The sequence below is a fragment of the Heterocephalus glaber genome, unplaced genomic scaffold, assembly GCF_053883595.1.
Source record: "Heterocephalus glaber isolate CG9 unplaced genomic scaffold, H.glaber_assembly_v1.0 deba00001773, whole genome shotgun sequence".
NCBI lineage: Eukaryota > Metazoa > Chordata > Mammalia > Rodentia > Bathyergidae > Heterocephalus > Heterocephalus glaber.
This window is the reverse complement of record NW_028258463.1, coordinates 7,841,846-7,861,005: the sequence shown is the minus strand read 5'-3', so window position 1 is coordinate 7,861,005 and position 19,160 is coordinate 7,841,846. Positions and strand designations below refer to the sequence as shown.

At 54.6% G+C, this 19,160-nt stretch overlaps 2 protein-coding genes and 1 long non-coding RNA gene across 4 annotated transcripts; 1 reads left to right on the top strand and 2 right to left on the bottom strand.

The window, feature by feature from the left end:
- Window positions 1–305: 305 nt before the first annotated feature.
- On the bottom strand, window positions 306–3,299 carry Hoxb2 (homeobox B2). Its single transcript, XM_004859604.4, has 2 exons — window positions 2,097–3,299; window positions 306–1,372 (listed from the first exon to the last, which is right to left on the bottom strand). Exons 1-2 carry the CDS (start codon window positions 2,494–2,496, stop codon window positions 690–692), a joined length of 1,083 nt encoding a protein of 360 aa, XP_004859661.1. The 5' UTR covers window positions 2,497–3,299; the 3' UTR covers window positions 306–689.
- Window positions 3,300–6,379: 3,080 nt separating this feature from the next.
- Hoxb3 (homeobox B3) lies at window positions 6,380–9,938 on the bottom strand. Its single transcript, XM_004859609.4, is given in 3 exon segments — window positions 6,380–8,573; window positions 8,576–8,646; window positions 9,491–9,938. Coding segments are annotated over 3 exon segments (1,290 nt in total). The 3' UTR covers window positions 6,380–7,802.
- Window positions 9,673–16,276, top strand: LOC147821033 (uncharacterized). Of its 2 annotated transcripts, XR_015447813.1 has the most exons (3): window positions 9,673–9,812; window positions 10,909–12,193; window positions 14,066–16,276. It is a non-coding gene; the product is annotated as an uncharacterized LOC147821033 (long non-coding RNA). The 2 variants fall into 2 exon arrangements; XR_015447812.1 differs by lacking the exon at window positions 9,673–9,812 and having other exon boundaries at window positions 10,078–12,193.
- Window positions 16,277–19,160: the final 2,884 nt, after the last annotated feature.

The window sequence follows — 19,160 nt, the reverse complement described above, 5'->3', positions numbered from 1 at the left end:
CACCCTCTCTCTTCAGCCAGCTGCCTGTATTTCTAAGCAGAAGGCCCAGGAACATCAGCACAGGGTCAACAGTCATCCGTGTGGGGAACGCGCCCAGCATCTCCCCCCACTCTTCCTGGAGCCCGGATGGAGACGTGGCCACCATGCGGGGCCCTTTTTGTGCCACCCGGACTCTGCCAATCCCCGGGCTTTGCCGCCGCTGCGCCTGGGCCGCTGAACCGGACCAACCGCAGCCGGGTCCTTCCTGCACCAGGGCCGTCAGGCCTGGAGGACAGGGAAGGGGCTAGGTCCAATACAAACACTCATTTTCGATTATAAAGACATTTATTTAATCTATGAAAATAATGTACAATAAATACTTTCCCCTTTTCCTATTATTAAAGAATTTTAATAAATAATCTACAGTCTAAAACTTAAAAAAGGAGGAAAATAGGTTCCTCTAGTTCTTTTTAAGAAAGCCCCCCCCCCGCAGAGTTTAATTATTCCTGAGATTTCGTTGGAAGAAGTCTACCAAACGGAATTTTTCGGCGTGATTAAAAATAAAGAAGAAAGGGAGTGGATGCAACGCTAATTCATTAATACCTGGATTTTTAGTAAAAACATAAGTAAATGCGACTGGGGGTGGGGGAGGCTCCATTCTTCCAGCAGCCGGCACGGAGTGCAGGGCGGGAAAGGCAGTGAGGAGCGGGTCAGGGGAACTGCACGTCAATGGAGCACAGCGAGCTAGTGAAGAAGTCCAGCTCCTCCTCGGAGAAGGGGACCGGGCTGTCGAGCGAGCCCTGCAGGGTGGGAGAAAGCTGGAGACAGGAGTCTGCGGCGAGGAAGTTGAGGGCGGGCAGGAAAGGCGAGTCCTGGCGCTCCGGGGAGGCGGCTTCCGGCAGGGGCTCGGGCTCCAGCGCGCTGGCTCTGCGCAGCGCGCACCCGGGGCTCGGCGCTCTCGCAGCCTCCGCAGAAGCGGCCAGGGGTCCGGGGCCCGGCACCTCCGGGAGTCCCGGCGCGATCTGGGCTAAGCCCAAGCAGGCGTCCCAAGCCACCCGGGAGGCGGAGGGGCTGCCTGGGCTGGATGCAGGGTTCTCCGCGGGGTCGCCGGCGTCCTCCAGCGCTCCCAAGCAGGCGGGCTCCCCGTCGGGTGGCTCCCGGTGCTGCGTCTGCCGCTTGTGCTTCATGCGCCGGTTCTGGAACCAGACTTTGACCTGCCTTTCGGTGAGGTCCAGCAGGGCTGCGATCTCGACTCGGCGCGGCCGGCACAGATACTTGTTAAAGTGGAACTCCTTCTCCAGCTCCAGCAGCTGCGTGTTGGTGTACGCCGTGCGCAACCTGCGCGCCCCGCCGCCGCCGCCGCCGCCGCCGGCCTCCGGCAGTCCCGGGCCATCTGCAGGGAAAGCAGACCCGGCGTCAGTCACACGGGCTGTGCCCCCAGCCCCGCGATCGAGACCACCCCATCAGCAGTCGCCCCTTCTCACCTTCCACCCCCATCCAAGTGGCTCGCTTCTCGCTGCTTTCCTCCCCCTCTTTCGCTGGCAGACCCGGGACCCGGTAAGGGCAAACCATTCAGAGCCGCCCACGGGCCACGTAGGGGGCGAGGAGCGGCTGCCCCTCACTCCCAGCACCTCAGAGACGCCCTCCCGAGACCTCCCAGTGGACCCCTCAATTCGGAAATTTCCCACTCACCCCGGGGAGTGGGTTCATCGGGATAGTTCTTCACCCCTTTTCCTTGCTAGCTCTCAAATGCCCCTTTTCTTCTAGAGGTTGGAACATGAGGAGGATTGCATTCCCCGCCCCCCACCCCGCACCCCAGATTCAATCCCAGCAACAGGACTCATTCTCCCACACAGAGGCTGGTTGGAAACCTCAATGGAATCCTTCTCGGCTACCATAGAAAAGGCTCTTTTCCAACCAGCTTGCAAAATCCGCTGTATGGAGGGAGGGAAAATGCCAGCGGCGGCCAGGCCTAAACCCCAGCAGGACATTCTGCTTCCTCATCACGGGGACCCACCGCCGAGGGATCCCCAACATACTGGCCACCTCTTCTGCGCCCCACCGCTCTCTCCCCCTCCCCAGCCGCCCCTCGCCCCACCCCCACCGCGCTCACCGACCTGCGGGCGAGCCGACCCCGGAGCCCGGGACGGGAGCGGCCGGGGCCGGAGACGAGGCGAAGTGACTGGGTTTCTTGGCAGATTTCTTCTCTTTCATCCAGGGGAACTCGGGGGCCAGGGGGCCGGCGGGGACAGGCGGTGCCGGCGGGGGCGGCGGTGGTGGCGGTCGAGCAGGCCCATCTTCGGCTAGCTTTTGGCTCCCGGGTCTCTGAAGGGTGGAGGCGCCGGGCTGGAGGCTGGGGAAGGTTTGCTCGCAAGGAGGAGGAGGAGGAATTAATGTCGGCTCCTTGATTGATGAAGTTTGAAATGTCTCCAAGACAGCGGGGAAGGAAGTCAGACACTCGGCGAGCGATGGCTGGCTGTTTATAAAACCGATCTCTCTCTCAAATTCAAAATTCATGGCTTTCAATGGTGGGGGAGGGGGCTGCTGGGGGGGCGTCAGGAGGGAGGATCTCGGAAGGGACCCCCTCTCCTGCCCGCCCCCCAGGTTTCTGCAATGGAGCGATTTTGAGAGGAGGAGATTTCCCTCTCGCTCTTTTTTTTTTTTTTTTAATTTTGGGCCTTTATAATTGTATATAGCTGATAAATACAAGCGTATGGGGACTCTCTCTATTAAACCCAGGACTCCGGCGAAATTGCAGGGAATTTGTGGTCACGGGACCGGTCTCGGCCAATCACTTGTCTGGGCCTGGTGGAAAACAGAGAGCATTATTTGCTTTAATTGATGCAAAAACTCCAGAGGACCACGACCTGGACAGGAGTAGCCCCTGGGCCTACACCAGGTCTGCACATCCTCCCTGGGATAACCCCTTTTCTGCAGGAAAGCTAGAGAAACCTCTTCCTCCTTCTGTCCCCAGGATGGGAGGTTGTGGAACCCTGGCCGACAACTGAATCCCTGGAAGAAACAGCCCTCTTTCCCAAAGACTAAAATAGAGTAAATGAATGCTTTCTTCACATGGCCAGCAACATCCTCTCTCCCTCTCCCCTATTCCCCAGAAGAAAGATGAGTATCTCAATGTGGGGGGAAGAGGGAGGCAGAGGCTCCCACCCTCTGGGGAAGGCCTATGTTGAGATACAGACAAGCCAGACATGGGATTTACAGTCAGCGGCACCTCCACCCAACCTGGCCCCTAGAAGCATCAGTTAAATCTTGGCAGAAATGGACAGGCACTCCCAGGCCGCTTCGGAGGAGGGAGCTAGATGGATGGTGAGTGGCACTTTAGGGCCACTGGCCTGCATGGCCTGTGGCCTAGGGTCCCTTCTCTGCCAGTGTTGCCAACACAGCCCCAAGGAGCTGTCCACCTGCCATCTCTGGGACACCCGGAAACCTACAACAGGAGGGTCTGAGATGTAGAAGCGCCCACGCCTGCCTCAAGGCCTATCTGTACACCTCTGTCTCCACACAAGAACCAAGGCAGCCATCTGTTCACCTCTCAAGCTCAGGTCAATATGTGGGGTGGGGGTTCCCTCAGACAAAGAAACATTCTCTGTTTTTGTTATTGTGCTTCTTCTAAAATAAAATAAAAAATTAAAAAATATATATTTATCCTTGGCAAGAAAGAATTCCCTGAGAGTGGAGGGAGTGGAAATAATAACTAATAAGACAGTATTCCATTTTCTGGCCTCTGGGAGAAAATGTTTATTTATTTTATTTTGAGGGGGCCGAGGGAATCTGAACTTTTAGAGAGTGCTGTGATTTACTAGAGGGAGGAGGCAAAGACTCAGAGCCACAAGCAATTGGTGGGAAACTAGGCCTCAAAGCAGAAAATGAAAAGTCTATCTGGGGGAAGATTTTTAAATAAGTGGGTCAGAGGGACTGAGCAGAGATGAGACGATCAATCTTAGCCCCCTGACAGCTCCCTCCGATTGCATCAAAGAATTTGGCTCTTTGGGAAAGCAGAAGGAACAGCCGAAATTCCACATCCCTTAAAAAGGCCTGAGGGAGGGGGTGGCAAAAAGAGAAAGGTGATTCTGGGAGAGCCAGGAAACAGATGGGAAATGGGGACAGAGGGAAGGCGCTGAGCTGGGTGGAAAGTTTGCCCGAGAACTCCCACGGCTCGGGCCTCCCCTCCCCCTCCTGGCTCTCGGTCGCCCGCCCTGCCGGGCGGAGAAGGCTGCTTAGCAGGGAAATGGCATCTCGGCCTGGAGCTGGAACTAGAAACTTTCTGTCAGTGTAACATCCGCGTGGGTGGTGGTGAGTATTTAAAAAGGAGGGCGGAGAGGGCTAGGAGGAGGGTGGGGGTGGAGGAGAGCAGGCCGGAGAAAAGGGAGCTGGGGGTGGGGACTGCAGGCTGTGGGGGACTCGATCGCCAGAGCTGCACCGAGCTGGGCCAGTAGAAAACCATTTTTGTCACTTGGAGGTGTGGATGGAGGTGGGCAGGGAAGGATCCAAAGGGTAGCTGTCTGTAAACCGCAGGGAGGCCTGAGAGAGTTTTCTCCCCAGCTGGCCTCGTGGTCACCCCTGCAAGTTTTCTAACGACCACTGCAGTTGGCTGCAAGCAGGTACCTTGGGCCCACAAGGACCTGAGCACGAAATACAGCTCTCTTGCCCTCGCTGACAGATTTTATGGCCAGATTAGGGGAGAGCTGAAAACTTGGGTGTTAAAAGGGGCCGGGAGAGGCCCCCTTCCCAAAGTCACCCCTCCCTCCCCGCTGCTCCCCTGTTGTGCTGGGACTTACGGAGCACAGAGATTTTACCCACATCTTGGGCTGCTTTAGCTGAGCCCCTCGCAGAGAGAAGGGTAGGGAACATCAGGCCAGGTTGGTCTGATTTTTGTTTGCAACCCCAGCTTCAAGCCAAAGCTCTGCTTTTCCTGTTCTAGCAAAATCCTCTCTTGGCCTGCCACTCTCTCACCAGTTGGATAAATCAGCAATCCATCCCACCTCCAGAGCCAAACACGGGTCTTCATCTAGTTACATTATTCACAAAATGTTATTCAGAGAAGAGAAGAGAGAGAGAGAAAAAAAAATAAAGACAGACCCTTGAGCGTTATTTGATCCCAATCAAACTTTGCATGCTCTTCTGCCTTTAAATTATAGCCTGACCCAATGCTAAATTGCTTGCTGCTTGGGTGAGCCGAGTCCAGTTAAAATCCAACTGGGGTGTGTGTGTGTGTGTGTGTGTGTGTGTGTGTGTGCAGAATTCAGGTTGCTTTTTTATTGTTATTTATTGTTGCATAAAGGCTGTAATTACTAACCTTGGATTGCCAGGATGCAACATAAAAATGAAAATCAGCTTTCGCTTTAAGACTGAGGGCCTGGAATGATACTCACCTCCCCACCCCCACCACCAAATATATGCTCCTAATTAAGCAGTGCGGCACATCGCTTACAATTAGAATTATGCAACTCTTCAGCAAGCAGCCATCGCTTCTCTTTCAACGAATTAGCTCCATATTTCAGCCACCCTGTCTCCGCGCTCTTATCGGCTCCAGAGACACGGCGGTGACATTTCATCTTTGACAGAAACTCTCTGTCCTCGCTACAATGCGATAAAACTTTCATGGAACCACGACTAAGAAATGAAGTTTTCCCAAGGATCATGGAAACGGAGCCGCACATTAGCCTGGGGACCATTTTATTTACACTTGGAACCAACGCGTTCTCCCACACTCTTTCCCCCTTTCCCTGGCTGGGGAAATCAAAATTCCCTCCTCTCCCTCTGCCCCAAGTTTTATTTAGTGATTTAATTTCACTTTACTTTCAAGGTTTGACCCCAGAAGCCTAGACATCAGATTTTTTCTCTTTTTTTTAGATTAATCATTTTCCTTTGTTTTCATTTTAGACCCAATGGTGGTTGGGTTTCAGGTCACGTGACGACTTCTTTGTAGCTCCGGAAGAGGATTGCGGAGTTTAGGTTGGTTAGAAGAAACAGTAATCAGCCAGATTTTTGTTTTGTTTTGCTTTGCTTTTTTAGGGGGGGAGGGGGAAGGTGGCACAACAGAGGTTGTAGCCAAAGAAGGAACCAGATAAAAGGTCAAGCAATGAGAAAATCCGAACAGCAGAAGGCTAAATAGAAAGACCCAGGGTACCCAGGAATCCCCTTCCCACCCCCAACTTGTTTCTTAAATCTTAGCTAAGGGAGTTGACACAAGGTTTCAGGCTCCTATGTGTGATTACAAAAAAAATCCCTGTATTTCAACCCAAAAAACATCAAAGCGGAGATGGGGACCTGAGCAGTGGACAAGAGGGCCAGGGAGGGTCTTCAATATTTTCCTTCCCTTGGGGGAAATTTGGTGTCAGGAGCCTTGCTCTACTATCTAAATTGGACCACTAGGACAAGATAAAATTGATAACAGAAAGTTTATTCAAGAATTGCTTGACAGACAACCCTTTTAAGGAAGGAAAAAAATAACTACAGAAGAACAAAGAAAGTTCCAAGAGAGAATTAACTAACTCTACAAATTCAGGACTATACAGTGACCATTAGGAGCTGAGTTTCATGCCATTTAGAACTAATTACAATTGCTCATAAGTACGAGGTTAACATAAATCTATAGCTCTTTATTCTAGAGTACGATAAAAACTAAAATAGCTGGTTTTACATGACAGGAAACACAACGCCCTTTATAACAAATACTAAAAAAGTACAATTTTTTCCTTTTCCTCATATAAATACATAATGTAGGGGGGATAAATAATACAAAAAAGAAAATATTTTAACAGGCTATAACCAATAAATATATATGAAAATGTTCACTAGAACACACGCTTTTTGAGCAATGCTGGGCTTCTACAGGCCCAGGCATCTCTCACAGTTGTTTTTATATCCATTAAAATGTAAACTCTAAGTGCAACAAAAGTGTCCCATCAGCAGGCTGAGCAAGCCACATAGGTAGGCCTGGCTGCAGACCCTGTCGGGGACAAACAGTTTGTTCAAATATACCCTGTTTTCACGTTAAGTCAAGAGAGCAACAGAAGAAAAGAAAAGTGGAAAAATTTCACGTGGCTGATTGCTTTCTGCAGAGAGAGGGGGATGGACCAGGAGCTGAGATGAGGGGCGGCAGAACAGGCAAAACTTCAGTCCTTGCCTGCCTGGGCCTCCTAACTTTCCCTTCAAAGAAAAATATATATATATTTATACTATAGGCAGCTCTGACTTTCAGGATCTGTCACCATCCCTGAGCCCTCTGAAAACTGTCACTGATGGGGGTGAGGTGTAGATGTGAATGTCCCAGAGCAGAAAACCCTGGGGCTGGCAATGGAGGCCTCGGCTGAGAAACCTCAGCCAGAGCCAACAGCGAGGCTTCAGGGAAGTGGGAGGGGGACGTGCTTTGTGCCCTTGGGTTTCAATGTGTTTTCTTATTTTCTTAAGGAGAATGAGTGGGGGAAATATCAAGAGTTGGGGGCTAACCCAGAGATGTAAGGTAAGTTGGTCGGTTGGTGAAGGCCTGGCCATCTCTTTTGTTTGTTTTTTGACTGTGCTTCTCTGCCTTGCCTTCCTACATCGATCTCGTGAACCCCACTCCCTCTCCAGCGTGGAATTCCAGCTCCGCAGCCCTGGAGCACGGGGGTCGGATCCAATCTGCTGTGAATTCCTTCCCGATGGGTTGGCCCGCAGATGGAACCAAGGGGTGGAGGACTGAAAGCAAGCCCTCGGGCCAGGGAGGAGGGAGGGAGCCCCAGGCCCGGGAGGCCTGGCGACCACCTCCCTGCGCACCTGGCAGAGCTCCACAGCCCTCCCTCGTCCTTGACCTCCCCCTCCCATCACAGGTGTGTTAGTTTGGGCGCTTCTTGGATTCTACCCTGAGGAGGAGGCGCGTGGTGAGAGGAGAGGTCTGTGTAGGTGGGGTGCGGGTCGCAGGGTCCGTGGTGCTGGCTGGGGGCCATAGGGGGCGCCCCGTTGTAGTCCAGGTTGCCCGAGGGGTGGTGGGAGAGGTGGTTGAGGCCGTAGAGGGAGGGCCCGGCAGGGGGCGGCAGCGGATCCGCGTAGCCGCCCCCGCCCACGTACACCGGGCTGCCCTGCAGGGCGGGCGTCGCGTAGGCGCCCCCGTTGGCTTGCAGCACGTGGGGCTCGTACTCGGGCGCCGGGGTCGGGGCGTACTTCTGCGGGGCGCCGCAGCCCTTGAGCGGGGGCTGGTAGCTGGGGGGCAGCGCGTAGGCATTCTGGTGGGCTTTGCCGAAGGCGGGCGGGGACGGGCTCTCGTAGCTGGGGGTCATGGAGTGTAAGGCGTTCATGAAGCCGGCCGTGGACTGCATGGGCTGCGGGGGGCTGCCGGCGGGAGACGGACCCCCGGACGACGAGGCCAGCCCCTTGGCCTTCTGGTCCTTCTTGTACTTCATGCGCCGGTTCTGGAACCAGATCTTGATCTGGCGCTCGCTGAGGTTCAGCAAGTTGGCCATCTCCACGCGGCGCGGCCGGCACAGGTAGCGGTTGAAGTGGAACTCCTTCTCCAGCTCCACCAGCTGCGCGCTCGTGTACGCCGTGCGCGCGCGCTTGGACGCCGCTGACCCCGGGGGGCTCCGGTCCCCGCCCCCCCGCCGCCGCCGCCGCCGCCGCCGCCACTGCCACCTCCGCCTCCTGCGCCGCTGCCGCCGCCGCAGCCCTCTGCTGGATCCGAGGGGGGAGGGGTGGGAAGGGGAGAAAATGAAATAAAAGATAATTACTGAACACGCCGAAATTGAATGCATCGTTTCTTAATAAATCCAGGCCTGGACTCAGAGCCCCCGTCGCCCTCCCCTGCACGTCCCCGCCTCCTCCTACCCCTCCCCACCGCCCGTCGCATTAGCGGACACTCTATAATAGTGGCATTTATTAAGAGACCTGTTCTCCTCTCACTGCCCCAGCTTATGAAAATTTGATCATGTCACGCAGACAGAGCTGCATGGCCATTTATTTAGGACTGGATCTTTTTTTTTTTTTTTTTTTTTTTTTTTTTTGCTGCGCTCTTTCTCCTCCTTCCCAATTCCAGGTCTGGGAAAGACATCCTTATCCCCATCCTACAGGGACGGGATGGGTGACCAAGAACCCTGGAGGGAGGCTGGACAGACAGTCGCGGGCAGGGCCTGGAAGTGTGGGGCGGAGAGACTGACTGTTGTGCCTGCAGGCCGGGACCCCGGGCCACCAGAGCGACGGTGATTAATACACACAATAATCATACTTAATAATCATCGTTGACGACTCCTGGCAGCGCCTCTTGGCTGGGCGGCCTGGGGAGGGGCTCTGCGGCACAGGCCCCAGCTCCTGGACTTCTCAGAAGCCCAGGTGGCCGCAGGGACGGGGTGTTGGCGGGATCAGGGGTCATCAGGTGGTGAGGGGGAAAACGACCGGGCTTGGCCGCCACTTAAGATTGTTCCCGGCCGCCTGGAGGGCGCCGCGGGGCTGGGCGCTACAATAACAGTGACATTCCTAGCCCGGGACAAAAGCTGCTGACGGGAAGGCAGGGAGCTGGTACCTGTGCCGGGGGAGCTGCTTTTCAGCTTGGCCGTCTGCCTCGACTCCTTCATCCAGGGGAATATTTGTTTGGTGAGGGTGGCGTTGGAGCCAGGCCCGCACTTGGGGGCCGCGCTTTTGCCAGGCGCTCCCCCGTTACTGCTGTTGCTAGTGGTACTGGTGGGTGCTGCGCTGGGCGGGGGTGAGCCCGGCGGGGCGGGCAGGGGCTCGGGGGCCAGGCCGGGCCTCATGCAGCTGCCGTTGAGCTCCTTGCTCTTGGCATGGGGGGCGGCGTTGCCCAGGGACTGAAGCGAGCACGCTGAGCGCTGGTAGTCACCCTCCAGGTGCGTGGCGGCCTGAAAGGGGGGCTGGGGGGGGCCGTCGTAGCCGAAGCCATTGCTGCCAGGGTACGAGGAGTAGCCTCCGAAGAGCGCGGCCGCCGCGTTGTCGTAGTAGGTGGCTTTCTGCATCGCTGGGCGAGGCCCGGGCCGTGGGTGGCAACTTGCAAGGGCCTGATACCCTCACGACCGGACATTGGCACCCCTGGGGGTCACGTGACACGCCGGACCCCCCCCCCTTCTCTGCCCCCCTCCTCCCGGGTCTGTTCGGAGCGGCTGACCTGCGGGGCAAGAGAAGAGACACAAGGGGGAAGAAGAGGGCTGGGACTCGAATCCATCTTAAGAACTGAAAAGGGAACTGACATCAATAGGGTTTTTCCTTTTCCCCTCCCCAACACCTCCAGAGCTGTTGCTGAGACCCTGTCTCTAGCCCGAAATGGGACTTTTAGTATTTACACGCTTTGATTTTAAAAGAAAAATGCCCGACAGTTTTCATTTCCACTTCAAAACTAAGGGCTGTGCTCGCCGCCTCGGAGCCCGGCCCCAGCGCTGCCCGGGCCGCCGCTGCTCCTCGGAGCACCCCTTGCCTGTCCCACTCCCTCTGCCAACCTCCCCCAACTCGGGGCTAGGGTGGCTCCGCGGTGGGGGCCCCGCCAGCTTGGAAAGAAAAGCGTCTCCAAGCCCGCCTCGGAGCTGAGAGGCCTCTGCCTCCCTCTCCATCCTTCGCCTAAGTAGTCTGGCCTGGAGGAAAGCAGGAGACAGAGATTGGAGAGGCAAGTTCAGGGGATCGCTCTGGGAGGTCTCCTCGCCTCCGGGCCTCCAGCACTAACGGCACCAAGCGGACGCCAGTGTGACCTAGAAACTTCCTGAAGGTTTTAGCCCCCAGCCAGCGAACCCAGCCTCGTCCATCCGGGCCCGCTGCAGGTACCATAACCTCCAGTCAGCTCCACGCTCAGCCAGGCCCCGGACCCCCCTGGAGCCTCCAAATGGAGTAGGGTTGTTTTGGCTTCCCAGGGCCGAAGCCGGTTGGTGCCCTGACCATTTGGCCCAAGCCTCTCCCCGTCTCCAGCCATGACAATTTCCCCCCCCTTTTTCTTGACAGTCTGTTTTCTTTGATTTCGCCAAAAGAAGAAGAAGAAAAAAGAAATTGTGTAACTGATAGACTTTGCTAATGAGTCGAGAAAAGTGCCTTAAAACAGAAAATTATTCGAGGAAAAAAAAATCCACAAAGCAATTTGAACAAGATTATTCTCTGGGTTGGAAACCGGGGGTACCCCGTTGACTGTGGATCCCTGAGGCAAAAATAAAGGTAAAAATGCAATCAGTATTTTAATGCAGCCTTATAAAAGTGTGCCTGTAAAATAAAGAGCTGGGTTGGCCACAGAATTTTGTGTATTTATCTGAAACTTCTAACCGCGCGCCCTGCCTATGTTCTCCAATCCCTCTCAATCACTTTTCATAAAATCTCCTTCCGATCCTCTCTCCTGTCATGAGTGTTGGGAAAACTTAAATCTCATTCAGCCCAGCTGGTCAACTCCAAAGGAAACTAAAATTAGGAAAATAAAATAAAAGGAGTGCGAGTGAAGGAAGTCCCTCCCACACATAAATCCCTGCTCTCAGTGGCACAGATTTATACTCAAAAGGGAGTCGGATGGCCCTGAGTTCCGATTGGTTTGTGAGAAAAAAATTGTTTCTGGAAATACACATGGGTCTGCAAAGCAGGAGGGTCCTTCCAGGGAGAACTGGAGTTCAATTGACCAGGCTGACCCAATCCCTTTATTATTATCACCATTAGCCTCCGATGATTTAACCAAAATTAGCTTCCAAGTAGCCCTGGCTGAAAGGGGAATTAATTAACAGGCATCAGTTGAGTTTGTTATTAATAGATAGAGAATGAAATAAAAGCGTTGGAGGGGGTTAGCTGGCTGGGCCCTGGCTTTATTTAGGCTAAGTGATTGTAACAGCAATAATGATGATGATGATGGTGGTAATAATAATAAAACAATAATTTGACTAGACGCCCGGGGGTCGAAATTTCTGTCGCTCCCCCTGCAATAAACCCCAAACCATTGCAGGACGGAGGCCAGGCGGAGTGTGAGAGGCGAAGGAGCCACAGACCGATAGGAAAGAATGGAGACTGGAGGCGGTGACACAGGGCTGCGAAGGGTTTTGCAGCGGGACAGTGTTTGGCTGTTGACGCTGCCCCCGCCAGGCTGTCTCAGCGGCTGCTGCCCTGCCGCAGTGGCTGGCAACCAGCTATGATGCCTACGCCAGCCCAAGAAGGGGAAGAGAAAGCGATCTGGACACTGGGGTGGCCAGCGACAGGTTCCCAGCACACTGGGCCAGCCCAGGGCCTGGCCCCGCAGCCACAAGTTTGGGCGCTGGAGGTAACCGAATTAAAAGGTGCCTGAGCAACTTTGCCAGGCTGGGCTCTGGGCTGGAGGGAGCTTAGGTCTGGCTGGTGGGACAGCGGACGAAGGAAGGTGCAGAGGGGTTCTGAGATTTGGGATACAGGAGAAGAGGGGGTGGGGAGCAGCTCTACCCAGCCAAACATGCCTATTTCCCTTTCCTCCATGTTGGAAAAATTCAGGCTCCATATGGTTCCTGTGAAAGGTGGAGGGAGACAGTGGCTCCCAGCTTTCCCCCTGGGTCCCGCTGGAGAAAGGAGGTGAGCCCCCCCCCCCAAAGAACCCCACCTTGCCAGGCACGGCCTCGGGAGAGCCAGGGAGGGTAACAATAGCTGGAGAAGCCCCGGGGGAGAGAAGACAGCCACCTTCCAGGACTTAAAAAAATTAATGGAAGAAAAGAATGAGAGAAAGAAAGGTTAGGCTCTTCTTAGCAACCGGGGGAAAATTCAGCCCTGGATCTTTCTAGCTGCTGGAAGAAAAGAGAGGAGAAAAGGAGAGAAGCAGAAAGAGAGAGGGAGAGGGAGAGAGAGGGAGAGAGAGGGAGAGAGGGAGGGAGGGAGGGAGAGAGGGGGAGAGAGAGGGAGAGAGAGAGGGGGGGAGAGAGAGAGAGAGAGAGAGAGAGTCAGTCGCTGCGTGGAAGGAAGCTTAAAGCTTGTGAACTCTTCTTGAACCGAGATTGGAGTCATATGGGCCATAAATCATTGAGACATACTCTCCGCCATTCACAAACTGATAGCCTATTTCAGCCCAGCTTACCTTAGCCACCGACGAGGGGAGAACAGGCAGACATAATATATATTCACATCGAGCCCCAGCGCGAGCGGCAGGCGAGAAATCTCCCCTCCTTGAAGGCAAAGGAAAAAAAGACCACTGTTTAAAGCTTCGTCGCCCGCCCCCCCTCCCCAAAGCCACCCCGGCTGCTGGGGAGCCCGAGGGGCAGAGCGGCCAGAGGAGCCGGCGCGGCGTCCGCTTCAATTCACTCGGCTTAGGAGCTGGGGGTGCGCAGGAGGGAGGGGGTGGGGGATCGGGAAAAAAATAGAAGACCGAAAGGTGCTGGGGCTCTTGGGCTCGCCAGGGATGCAGCTCCAGCGCCGGCACGGCCAAGCCGCCACAGTGTGCCTGCCCTATAAGACTGGTACGCCCTACTCTCTGTAACAATGGCCTCTGCTTTTGCACAGGGAAAAAAAAACCACACAGACACACACACACACTCACTCACACACAAGCTCACACACACACCCACCTCTCCCCCTTTAGCAAGCTTAGATGCTTGATAAGGAGGGAAGGTGCTGGTGCTGATGTGGGAGGGGGCGTTTTAGATACGCCCCCCCCCCAAAAAAAGTGAGAAAGGAGCTCGGGATGGGTTTGCTTTGCTTTGGTTTTTTTTTTGTTTTTTTTTTAAAGAACAAATAAATTTTAAAAATTGAGATCTGGGAAGACAGAGAAAATGCGAGGCGCGCCTTGGAGTTACAGCACCGCCCCCCCCCCCATCCCACTAGTAAATCATTATGCTAATTTGAGAAGTGGCCTCAGGCGGCCTAGAGGGGACTGCCGGCTGGGGCGGGGGTGCTGGGCGTCCCTCCGCTCTTTCGCAGTTGGAGCACCAGGACTTTTTTTTTTAAGGAGTTTCACTCCTCCGGGACTGGTGGCTGGTGGCTGGGTCTCCCACTGTCCTGGCTCACAACACTCACTCCCAGGCTGTGTACCTCTCTGCTCCACACCCTCTCCATCCTTCTCCCCCACCCTCAAGACCTCCGGGCACAAGCTCCCTACCCCGGGGAGGGTGCAAAGGCTGACTTTTTTTTTTTAACCCTCCTCCCTCTTTTTTTTTTTTTTTTTTTTTGAGAACAGACAACAAGCGGTGAGTGATGATTAAAAAACCCAGAACATCTTGCAGGGGCAGTGGAGCTGAGGAGAGGGTGACAGAAGGAGGACCCTGCAGTTTAGCTGGAGCTCTGGACGCCGGCTGCAGAGCGGTTGTAAGAACTTCATGGAGAAGTTTCTGTGAAGATTGTCACCTCCGGATAGGCAGAAGGGCCCGAGAGGTGACCAGGACATTTGTACTTCTGAGAAGATGAGCTCAACGAGCAGAATGGCTTCATGTTAAAGGCAGCAGCTGAGAGGATGGAGGATGGCTGGGATTATTATTACTATTCATTCAGGGCAAACCTGTTTGTTTCTCTCTGCTCTGCAAGATTTATGACTCTTGGCACCAGTGAGGAAGGTTACAAAAGCTAAAGTTTCCTTAGGGTGCATGTGAGCAGGGCAGGAAAAGGCAAGGAGGTGGCCTGTGGGAGGAAGACAGAAGCCAAGAATGTAGATGTCTGCAGATTTGGGTGGAGTGGGGGTGGGGAAGAACCATTCTCGGAGGAGGAAAAAGACAAAAAAAAAAAAAAAAAAAGCGCCAGGACACTTTCCCAAGCAGGAGCCTCCGAAACACTGTCTAACTGCTGACTCGGGGCTTAGGGGACAGCACAGAAGGCTGCCCGTCACTCTTCTGGGAGAGCTGGTTCTCTTAACTTCGCCTGGACAGTCAGCCACCACCCCATGACTTCCTGGTTAGAATTCTTGGCTTTTGGCTTCTCCCATCTGGATGCACTAGGACAGGCAGGGGACTGGGGAAACAAAGGTGAGAGATGATTTCCAGCTATTGTCTCGCCTTCTGCGGAGGGAGGGCGGCTCTGTCTGGCTGAGATGAGGAGTCCTGCACCCCCCTCTTACCCCAACTCTGCTTGGGGGATGAGCAAGAGGGTGGTCCCCGGCCTAGGGCCCCCACTTTTGCTAGCCCAGCCAAGTCAGACAAGGTGGGCTGCAGCAGCTGGGGCCCTCGGGCCTGCTTGCGGCCTCTAGCACAGGAGTGGCCTGCAGAGCCCTCTTCCTGCTGTCCTGAATGAGGGCCCTACAGCCTGGAGAGCTGGCTAGGGGAAGGGGAGAGGTCGGGAGCGAAGGTGGGATCCATTTTTCTGTGTTTGTTAGCAGCATCCAGACAAAACATGAGGAAGTGTTGGGGCCTGAGCCAGGACCCTCCGGAGGAGGAGACCCTTTAAGGCTGGATGAGTATGTGGAGCAGACCCTGGCTGGAGACCTACAGGGTTAGACCCCTCTGGGCCTGGTGGGTTAGGGACTGGGCCACGGAGGTTTCCAGGGGCTCCAGGGAGCCCGTATCTTTGGATCTTACTCTAGCTCCCCAAAGTGCAAAAGTCAACAGTGCACTTTAGACCCTTCATTCTTCTAACAGTCACTGGCTAGAGAAGGTCACTGTGAAGTTGGAAGAGAAGCTGGTGGCTGTCCAGACTGCAGTTTTTCCTGGAGGAATAAGGAGAGTCCAAAAGGCACCCAGCCAGCTGCAGTCTGTGCCAGGGGGCGTGGGGCTGAGGGGAGAAGTGGCCTGGCATGCTCCGCCTGGGAGGAAATGTGCTACAGGGACAGCAGGGGCCCCTGCCTTCCCATCCTCCACAAGTTCTGGTGGCCCTACCTGGCTGCACAAGGTGGTGGGGGATTGTGGAGTGGGAGTGAAAAGGAAAGTGGGGAGCAAGAACACAAAGGGGCCCGAAGGATGTACCCCTCCAGATGTCTAGGAGACTCTGCTCTGCTCTCTCTGGAGGGAAACCAGCATCCATTTGGACTGCTTGAGAGGCAGCAGGTCCCAATCTGGTTCCTTTCTTGCCTTTTTTCCCTCTCTCTGAAGGAGGCTGCTTGGCCCTGATTGGGGCTGGGAGGCCAGAGGGCAGAAGGCAGGGAAGCTGGCAGCTCTGAGGGTGCCTGGTTTCCTTGGCAGTGTTGCTACAGGTTAGGGACCTTTCAAACTTCCGGAGACAAATGGTGGGTGGCAGGGACTTGGGCGGGGAGCTTAGGGCGGAGGGCTTCAGGGGGGTCTGAGAAAAGAGGAGGAGGAAGTCTGTGATTTAGGGACAGAGAAAGGAACAATTTCTTCCTGAATTGAGGGAGAGAAACTTCAGTAACTTTCTCTCTCTCTCTCTCTCTCTCTCTCTCTCTCTCTCTCTCTCTCTCTCTGTAAAACTGTGTATGTGAGAGATTGAAAAGGGAAAACTGAGAAAAAGATTAACTCATGTAAACTAATAAAGCAAAAAATTAATAAATGTAAACATTAGGAAAATTTCCCCCTTCCTAGATCTCTTTTTCTCCAAGAGCCACAACTCTGGCTCTGGCACTCCCCTTGGTACCCCATACTGAGGGGGACTGGAGCCCTCTAAGCCCTGAGAACAACTGCTGTCCACCCCCCACTTCTGGACCTTGGTAGGATCAGCATTGTCCTCCCCCCTAAACAAAAATCCATAAAAGAGCAAACGAAAATTCTTTCCACAAGACCAAGGGAACTGCACCTTGGGGCAGCCGGGGATCCTGTCCCTGGTTACCAGGCTGGGCTCACCGGAGGAGCTGGGAGCTGGGAGCCTGGGGCTTGTGGTTAGTGGGTTGCTTGTTGCTGGCCTTGTCTGGATTCTCTCCCGCATACTTTTTCCAGTTTTACTGCCCAACTTTGTGGCAGTGGTATAAAAGTTCACGAACTCTCCCAAATCCCCATCTCCTCCAGTATGAAGAAAGATTTCAAAGCTGGGGGGGGAGGTTGTTAATGAAAATGGCTCTTGGGGTTTATCTCCCCAATCTTCAGCTCTCTAAAGCGCGGGAGTGGGAGGGAACAAAGAGACATCGGAGAGGAGCCGATCTGGGCCCTGTGTGGCTGAGCAGCACAGCCCTGCTTAGCAATGGCGCGAGTCGGAAGAAGAAAAACACTGCCGGGGTGCGAGGAGAGAAATCCAAGCTGTGCTTCTGTCCCCAGGCCAGGTGTGGGGATGCTACCCTCTCCCAGGCCGACCCACAGAGGGAGGTGAGAAGAAACAGGGCAGCCCCCCCCCCCCGCGCCGCCCCCGGGGCCAACAAAGTGGATTTGGAGAAGAACCGGGCAGCCTGGCCACGCTAATGAGGGGCCCAGGCCATCCTGGAGCAGCACCGGAGCTGGCAAGCTGCTTGGTGGCCACCTTTGGAATCAGGGACCTGCCTCGCCATAACTCAGTCCCGGCCTGCAGACCCCACCCCTAGCAAGTGTGGGGACAAAGATGGGCAGGATGGAGAAGGCAGAGGGGGCAGGCTGTGAATCCCGGTGGCTGCAGAGGTGGGGGTGTCCTGGGAGAAGGGGAAAGAGAGGAATAGGGACCCAGTCCCCTGCGAGTGGCTACCCCGTCTCTACGGACAGGGACAGATTGGGTGTCTCTCCCAGTGACCTCTGTTTAGCAGACGATAACTCACTGGATTAATGACCAATCAGTGCAAGGCGTCCGAATATAAAACTCTGAAGTCAGAATAGGACAGGGCCAGTTTGAGCCTGCCAGCCCTTTTGTTCTTTTCTCTCTCCACACCAGGGTTTGGGTGAGGTTTTGGGAAGTGGACTATCAAGCAAGAGACAGATTTCCAAAGATGAAGCTGCTGCCCATCTCTTCCCTCTCCCCTGCCAAATTCATTTCCCAAACCTACTTCTCAGAGCAGCCTCTGATCCTCCCTTCCTCTGCCCAGCTTCTTCACATCCCTGATGCCCCAAGAAACTTCAGTTCTCACACCCTGTAACTGCGAAGCCACTACTTCAAAATGTTATCTCCCCCCAGTTGGAGGAAGAGATGAAAAGTAAGAAGAGCACAGTAGAGATCTTCAGTTCTTAGGTCCTGGGCACCCTGAGGGAGACCTGGTAGAGTACTGTAGTGCTCAGTCCCAGAATAAAGAAGGCCCAAAGGCCCAGAGGTCCAGAGTGAGACGGGGGGGGGGGCCACCTGCTGTCATGGATTCCAGATTCTAAGTCACCAGATTCTAAGTCACTATGGGCTGCTCTCTGCCTGCGCTCCTCTTCTGCTGAGATTCGAGAAGCCCTCCACTGCCTGAGGCACATACACACTGAATACTGCAAAGCAGCCCGCAGTGACTTCTGGCCCCAGATGCCAGCAGGCCTCCCGTCACACGAGGAGATTGCTCCCACGCACTGTCCCACAGAGGACAGACACAGGGGCACCGAGGCTGGGACTGAGGGAAGGGGGACTCAGAGTGTCCAGTCCAACTCTGCCATGCTTACAGACAGGGAAACTGAGGCTCAGGGGAAAGGGATTTCTCCAAAGGCATACTTGGGATCTGTGGGATCTAAACCAGGGCACTCTCTGGGCCTCAGTGTCCCCTTTTGTAAAGTCAAGGCACATGTGTGGAGGGCAGTGGCTGGGGTAATGGACTTAAAGCCCCCTTCCGGATTGGACATCAGTAGTTCTCCATGTGCTGATGTAGGCAGCAGTGGGGATAAGCGGTAATAAAGTGAGTCCGGACAATAATAGACAGCATGGAGATCAGACGCAGAGCATTTCCTCTTCAGATTTAAATGCTTAGGCCCCTACCACTGAGCACAAATATTCTTGGCTCCTTCTCCCCCCACAGAGGTGCTGGCCCTGGGTTTTACTGCTCTTCTGTGTGGGGAGACAGCTGATTCTCTACCCTCATTATCAAATCAAAAGTGCTATTTTTGGACACAGCAACCTGAGCAGTAAATAATTAATTTGTATAATTAGAGAAGGAAGCCTTCGACTTGGCAATTTTTAACCCAGCCTCAATGCACCCTTTGTACCAGCCTGGCCTTCTCACCCGACCCCCACCCTTGCCCACACACCTACCGCCCCCCAATGCCTCCACCCCTCCCCCACCAGCTGCAGCCCAGCATTCCCCGGATGGCCCTCCTGCTCCTGCTCCTGCTCCTGCTCCACAGAGCCAGAGCGGGGGTCTGCTCCTATCCTAACAAAGTTCCTTCTCTGCTCTGTCTGCAGCAGCTGCCCCTTTTTGCTAACTTTCTCTGCCCCCCACCCCACCCCCGGCAAAGCTCTGCGGGGCTTCTGGTCCCTGCTCTCAGCTCTTGGGAAACATGTAATCCACCTCCTCCTCCGCTCAAGATGCCCCAACAATG

Bases quoted from the DNA above. Each gene is read 5' to 3' on its own strand.
- Hoxb2 (XM_004859604.4), bottom strand. From the start codon at position 2,496: ATGAATTTTGAATTTGAGAGAGAGATCGGTTTTATAAACAGCCAGCCA. The intron at 1,373-2,096 runs GTCGGTGAGCGC...CTTTCCCTGCAG, and splicing joins CGGGGTCGGCTCGCCCGCAG to ATGGCCCGGGACTGCCGGAG.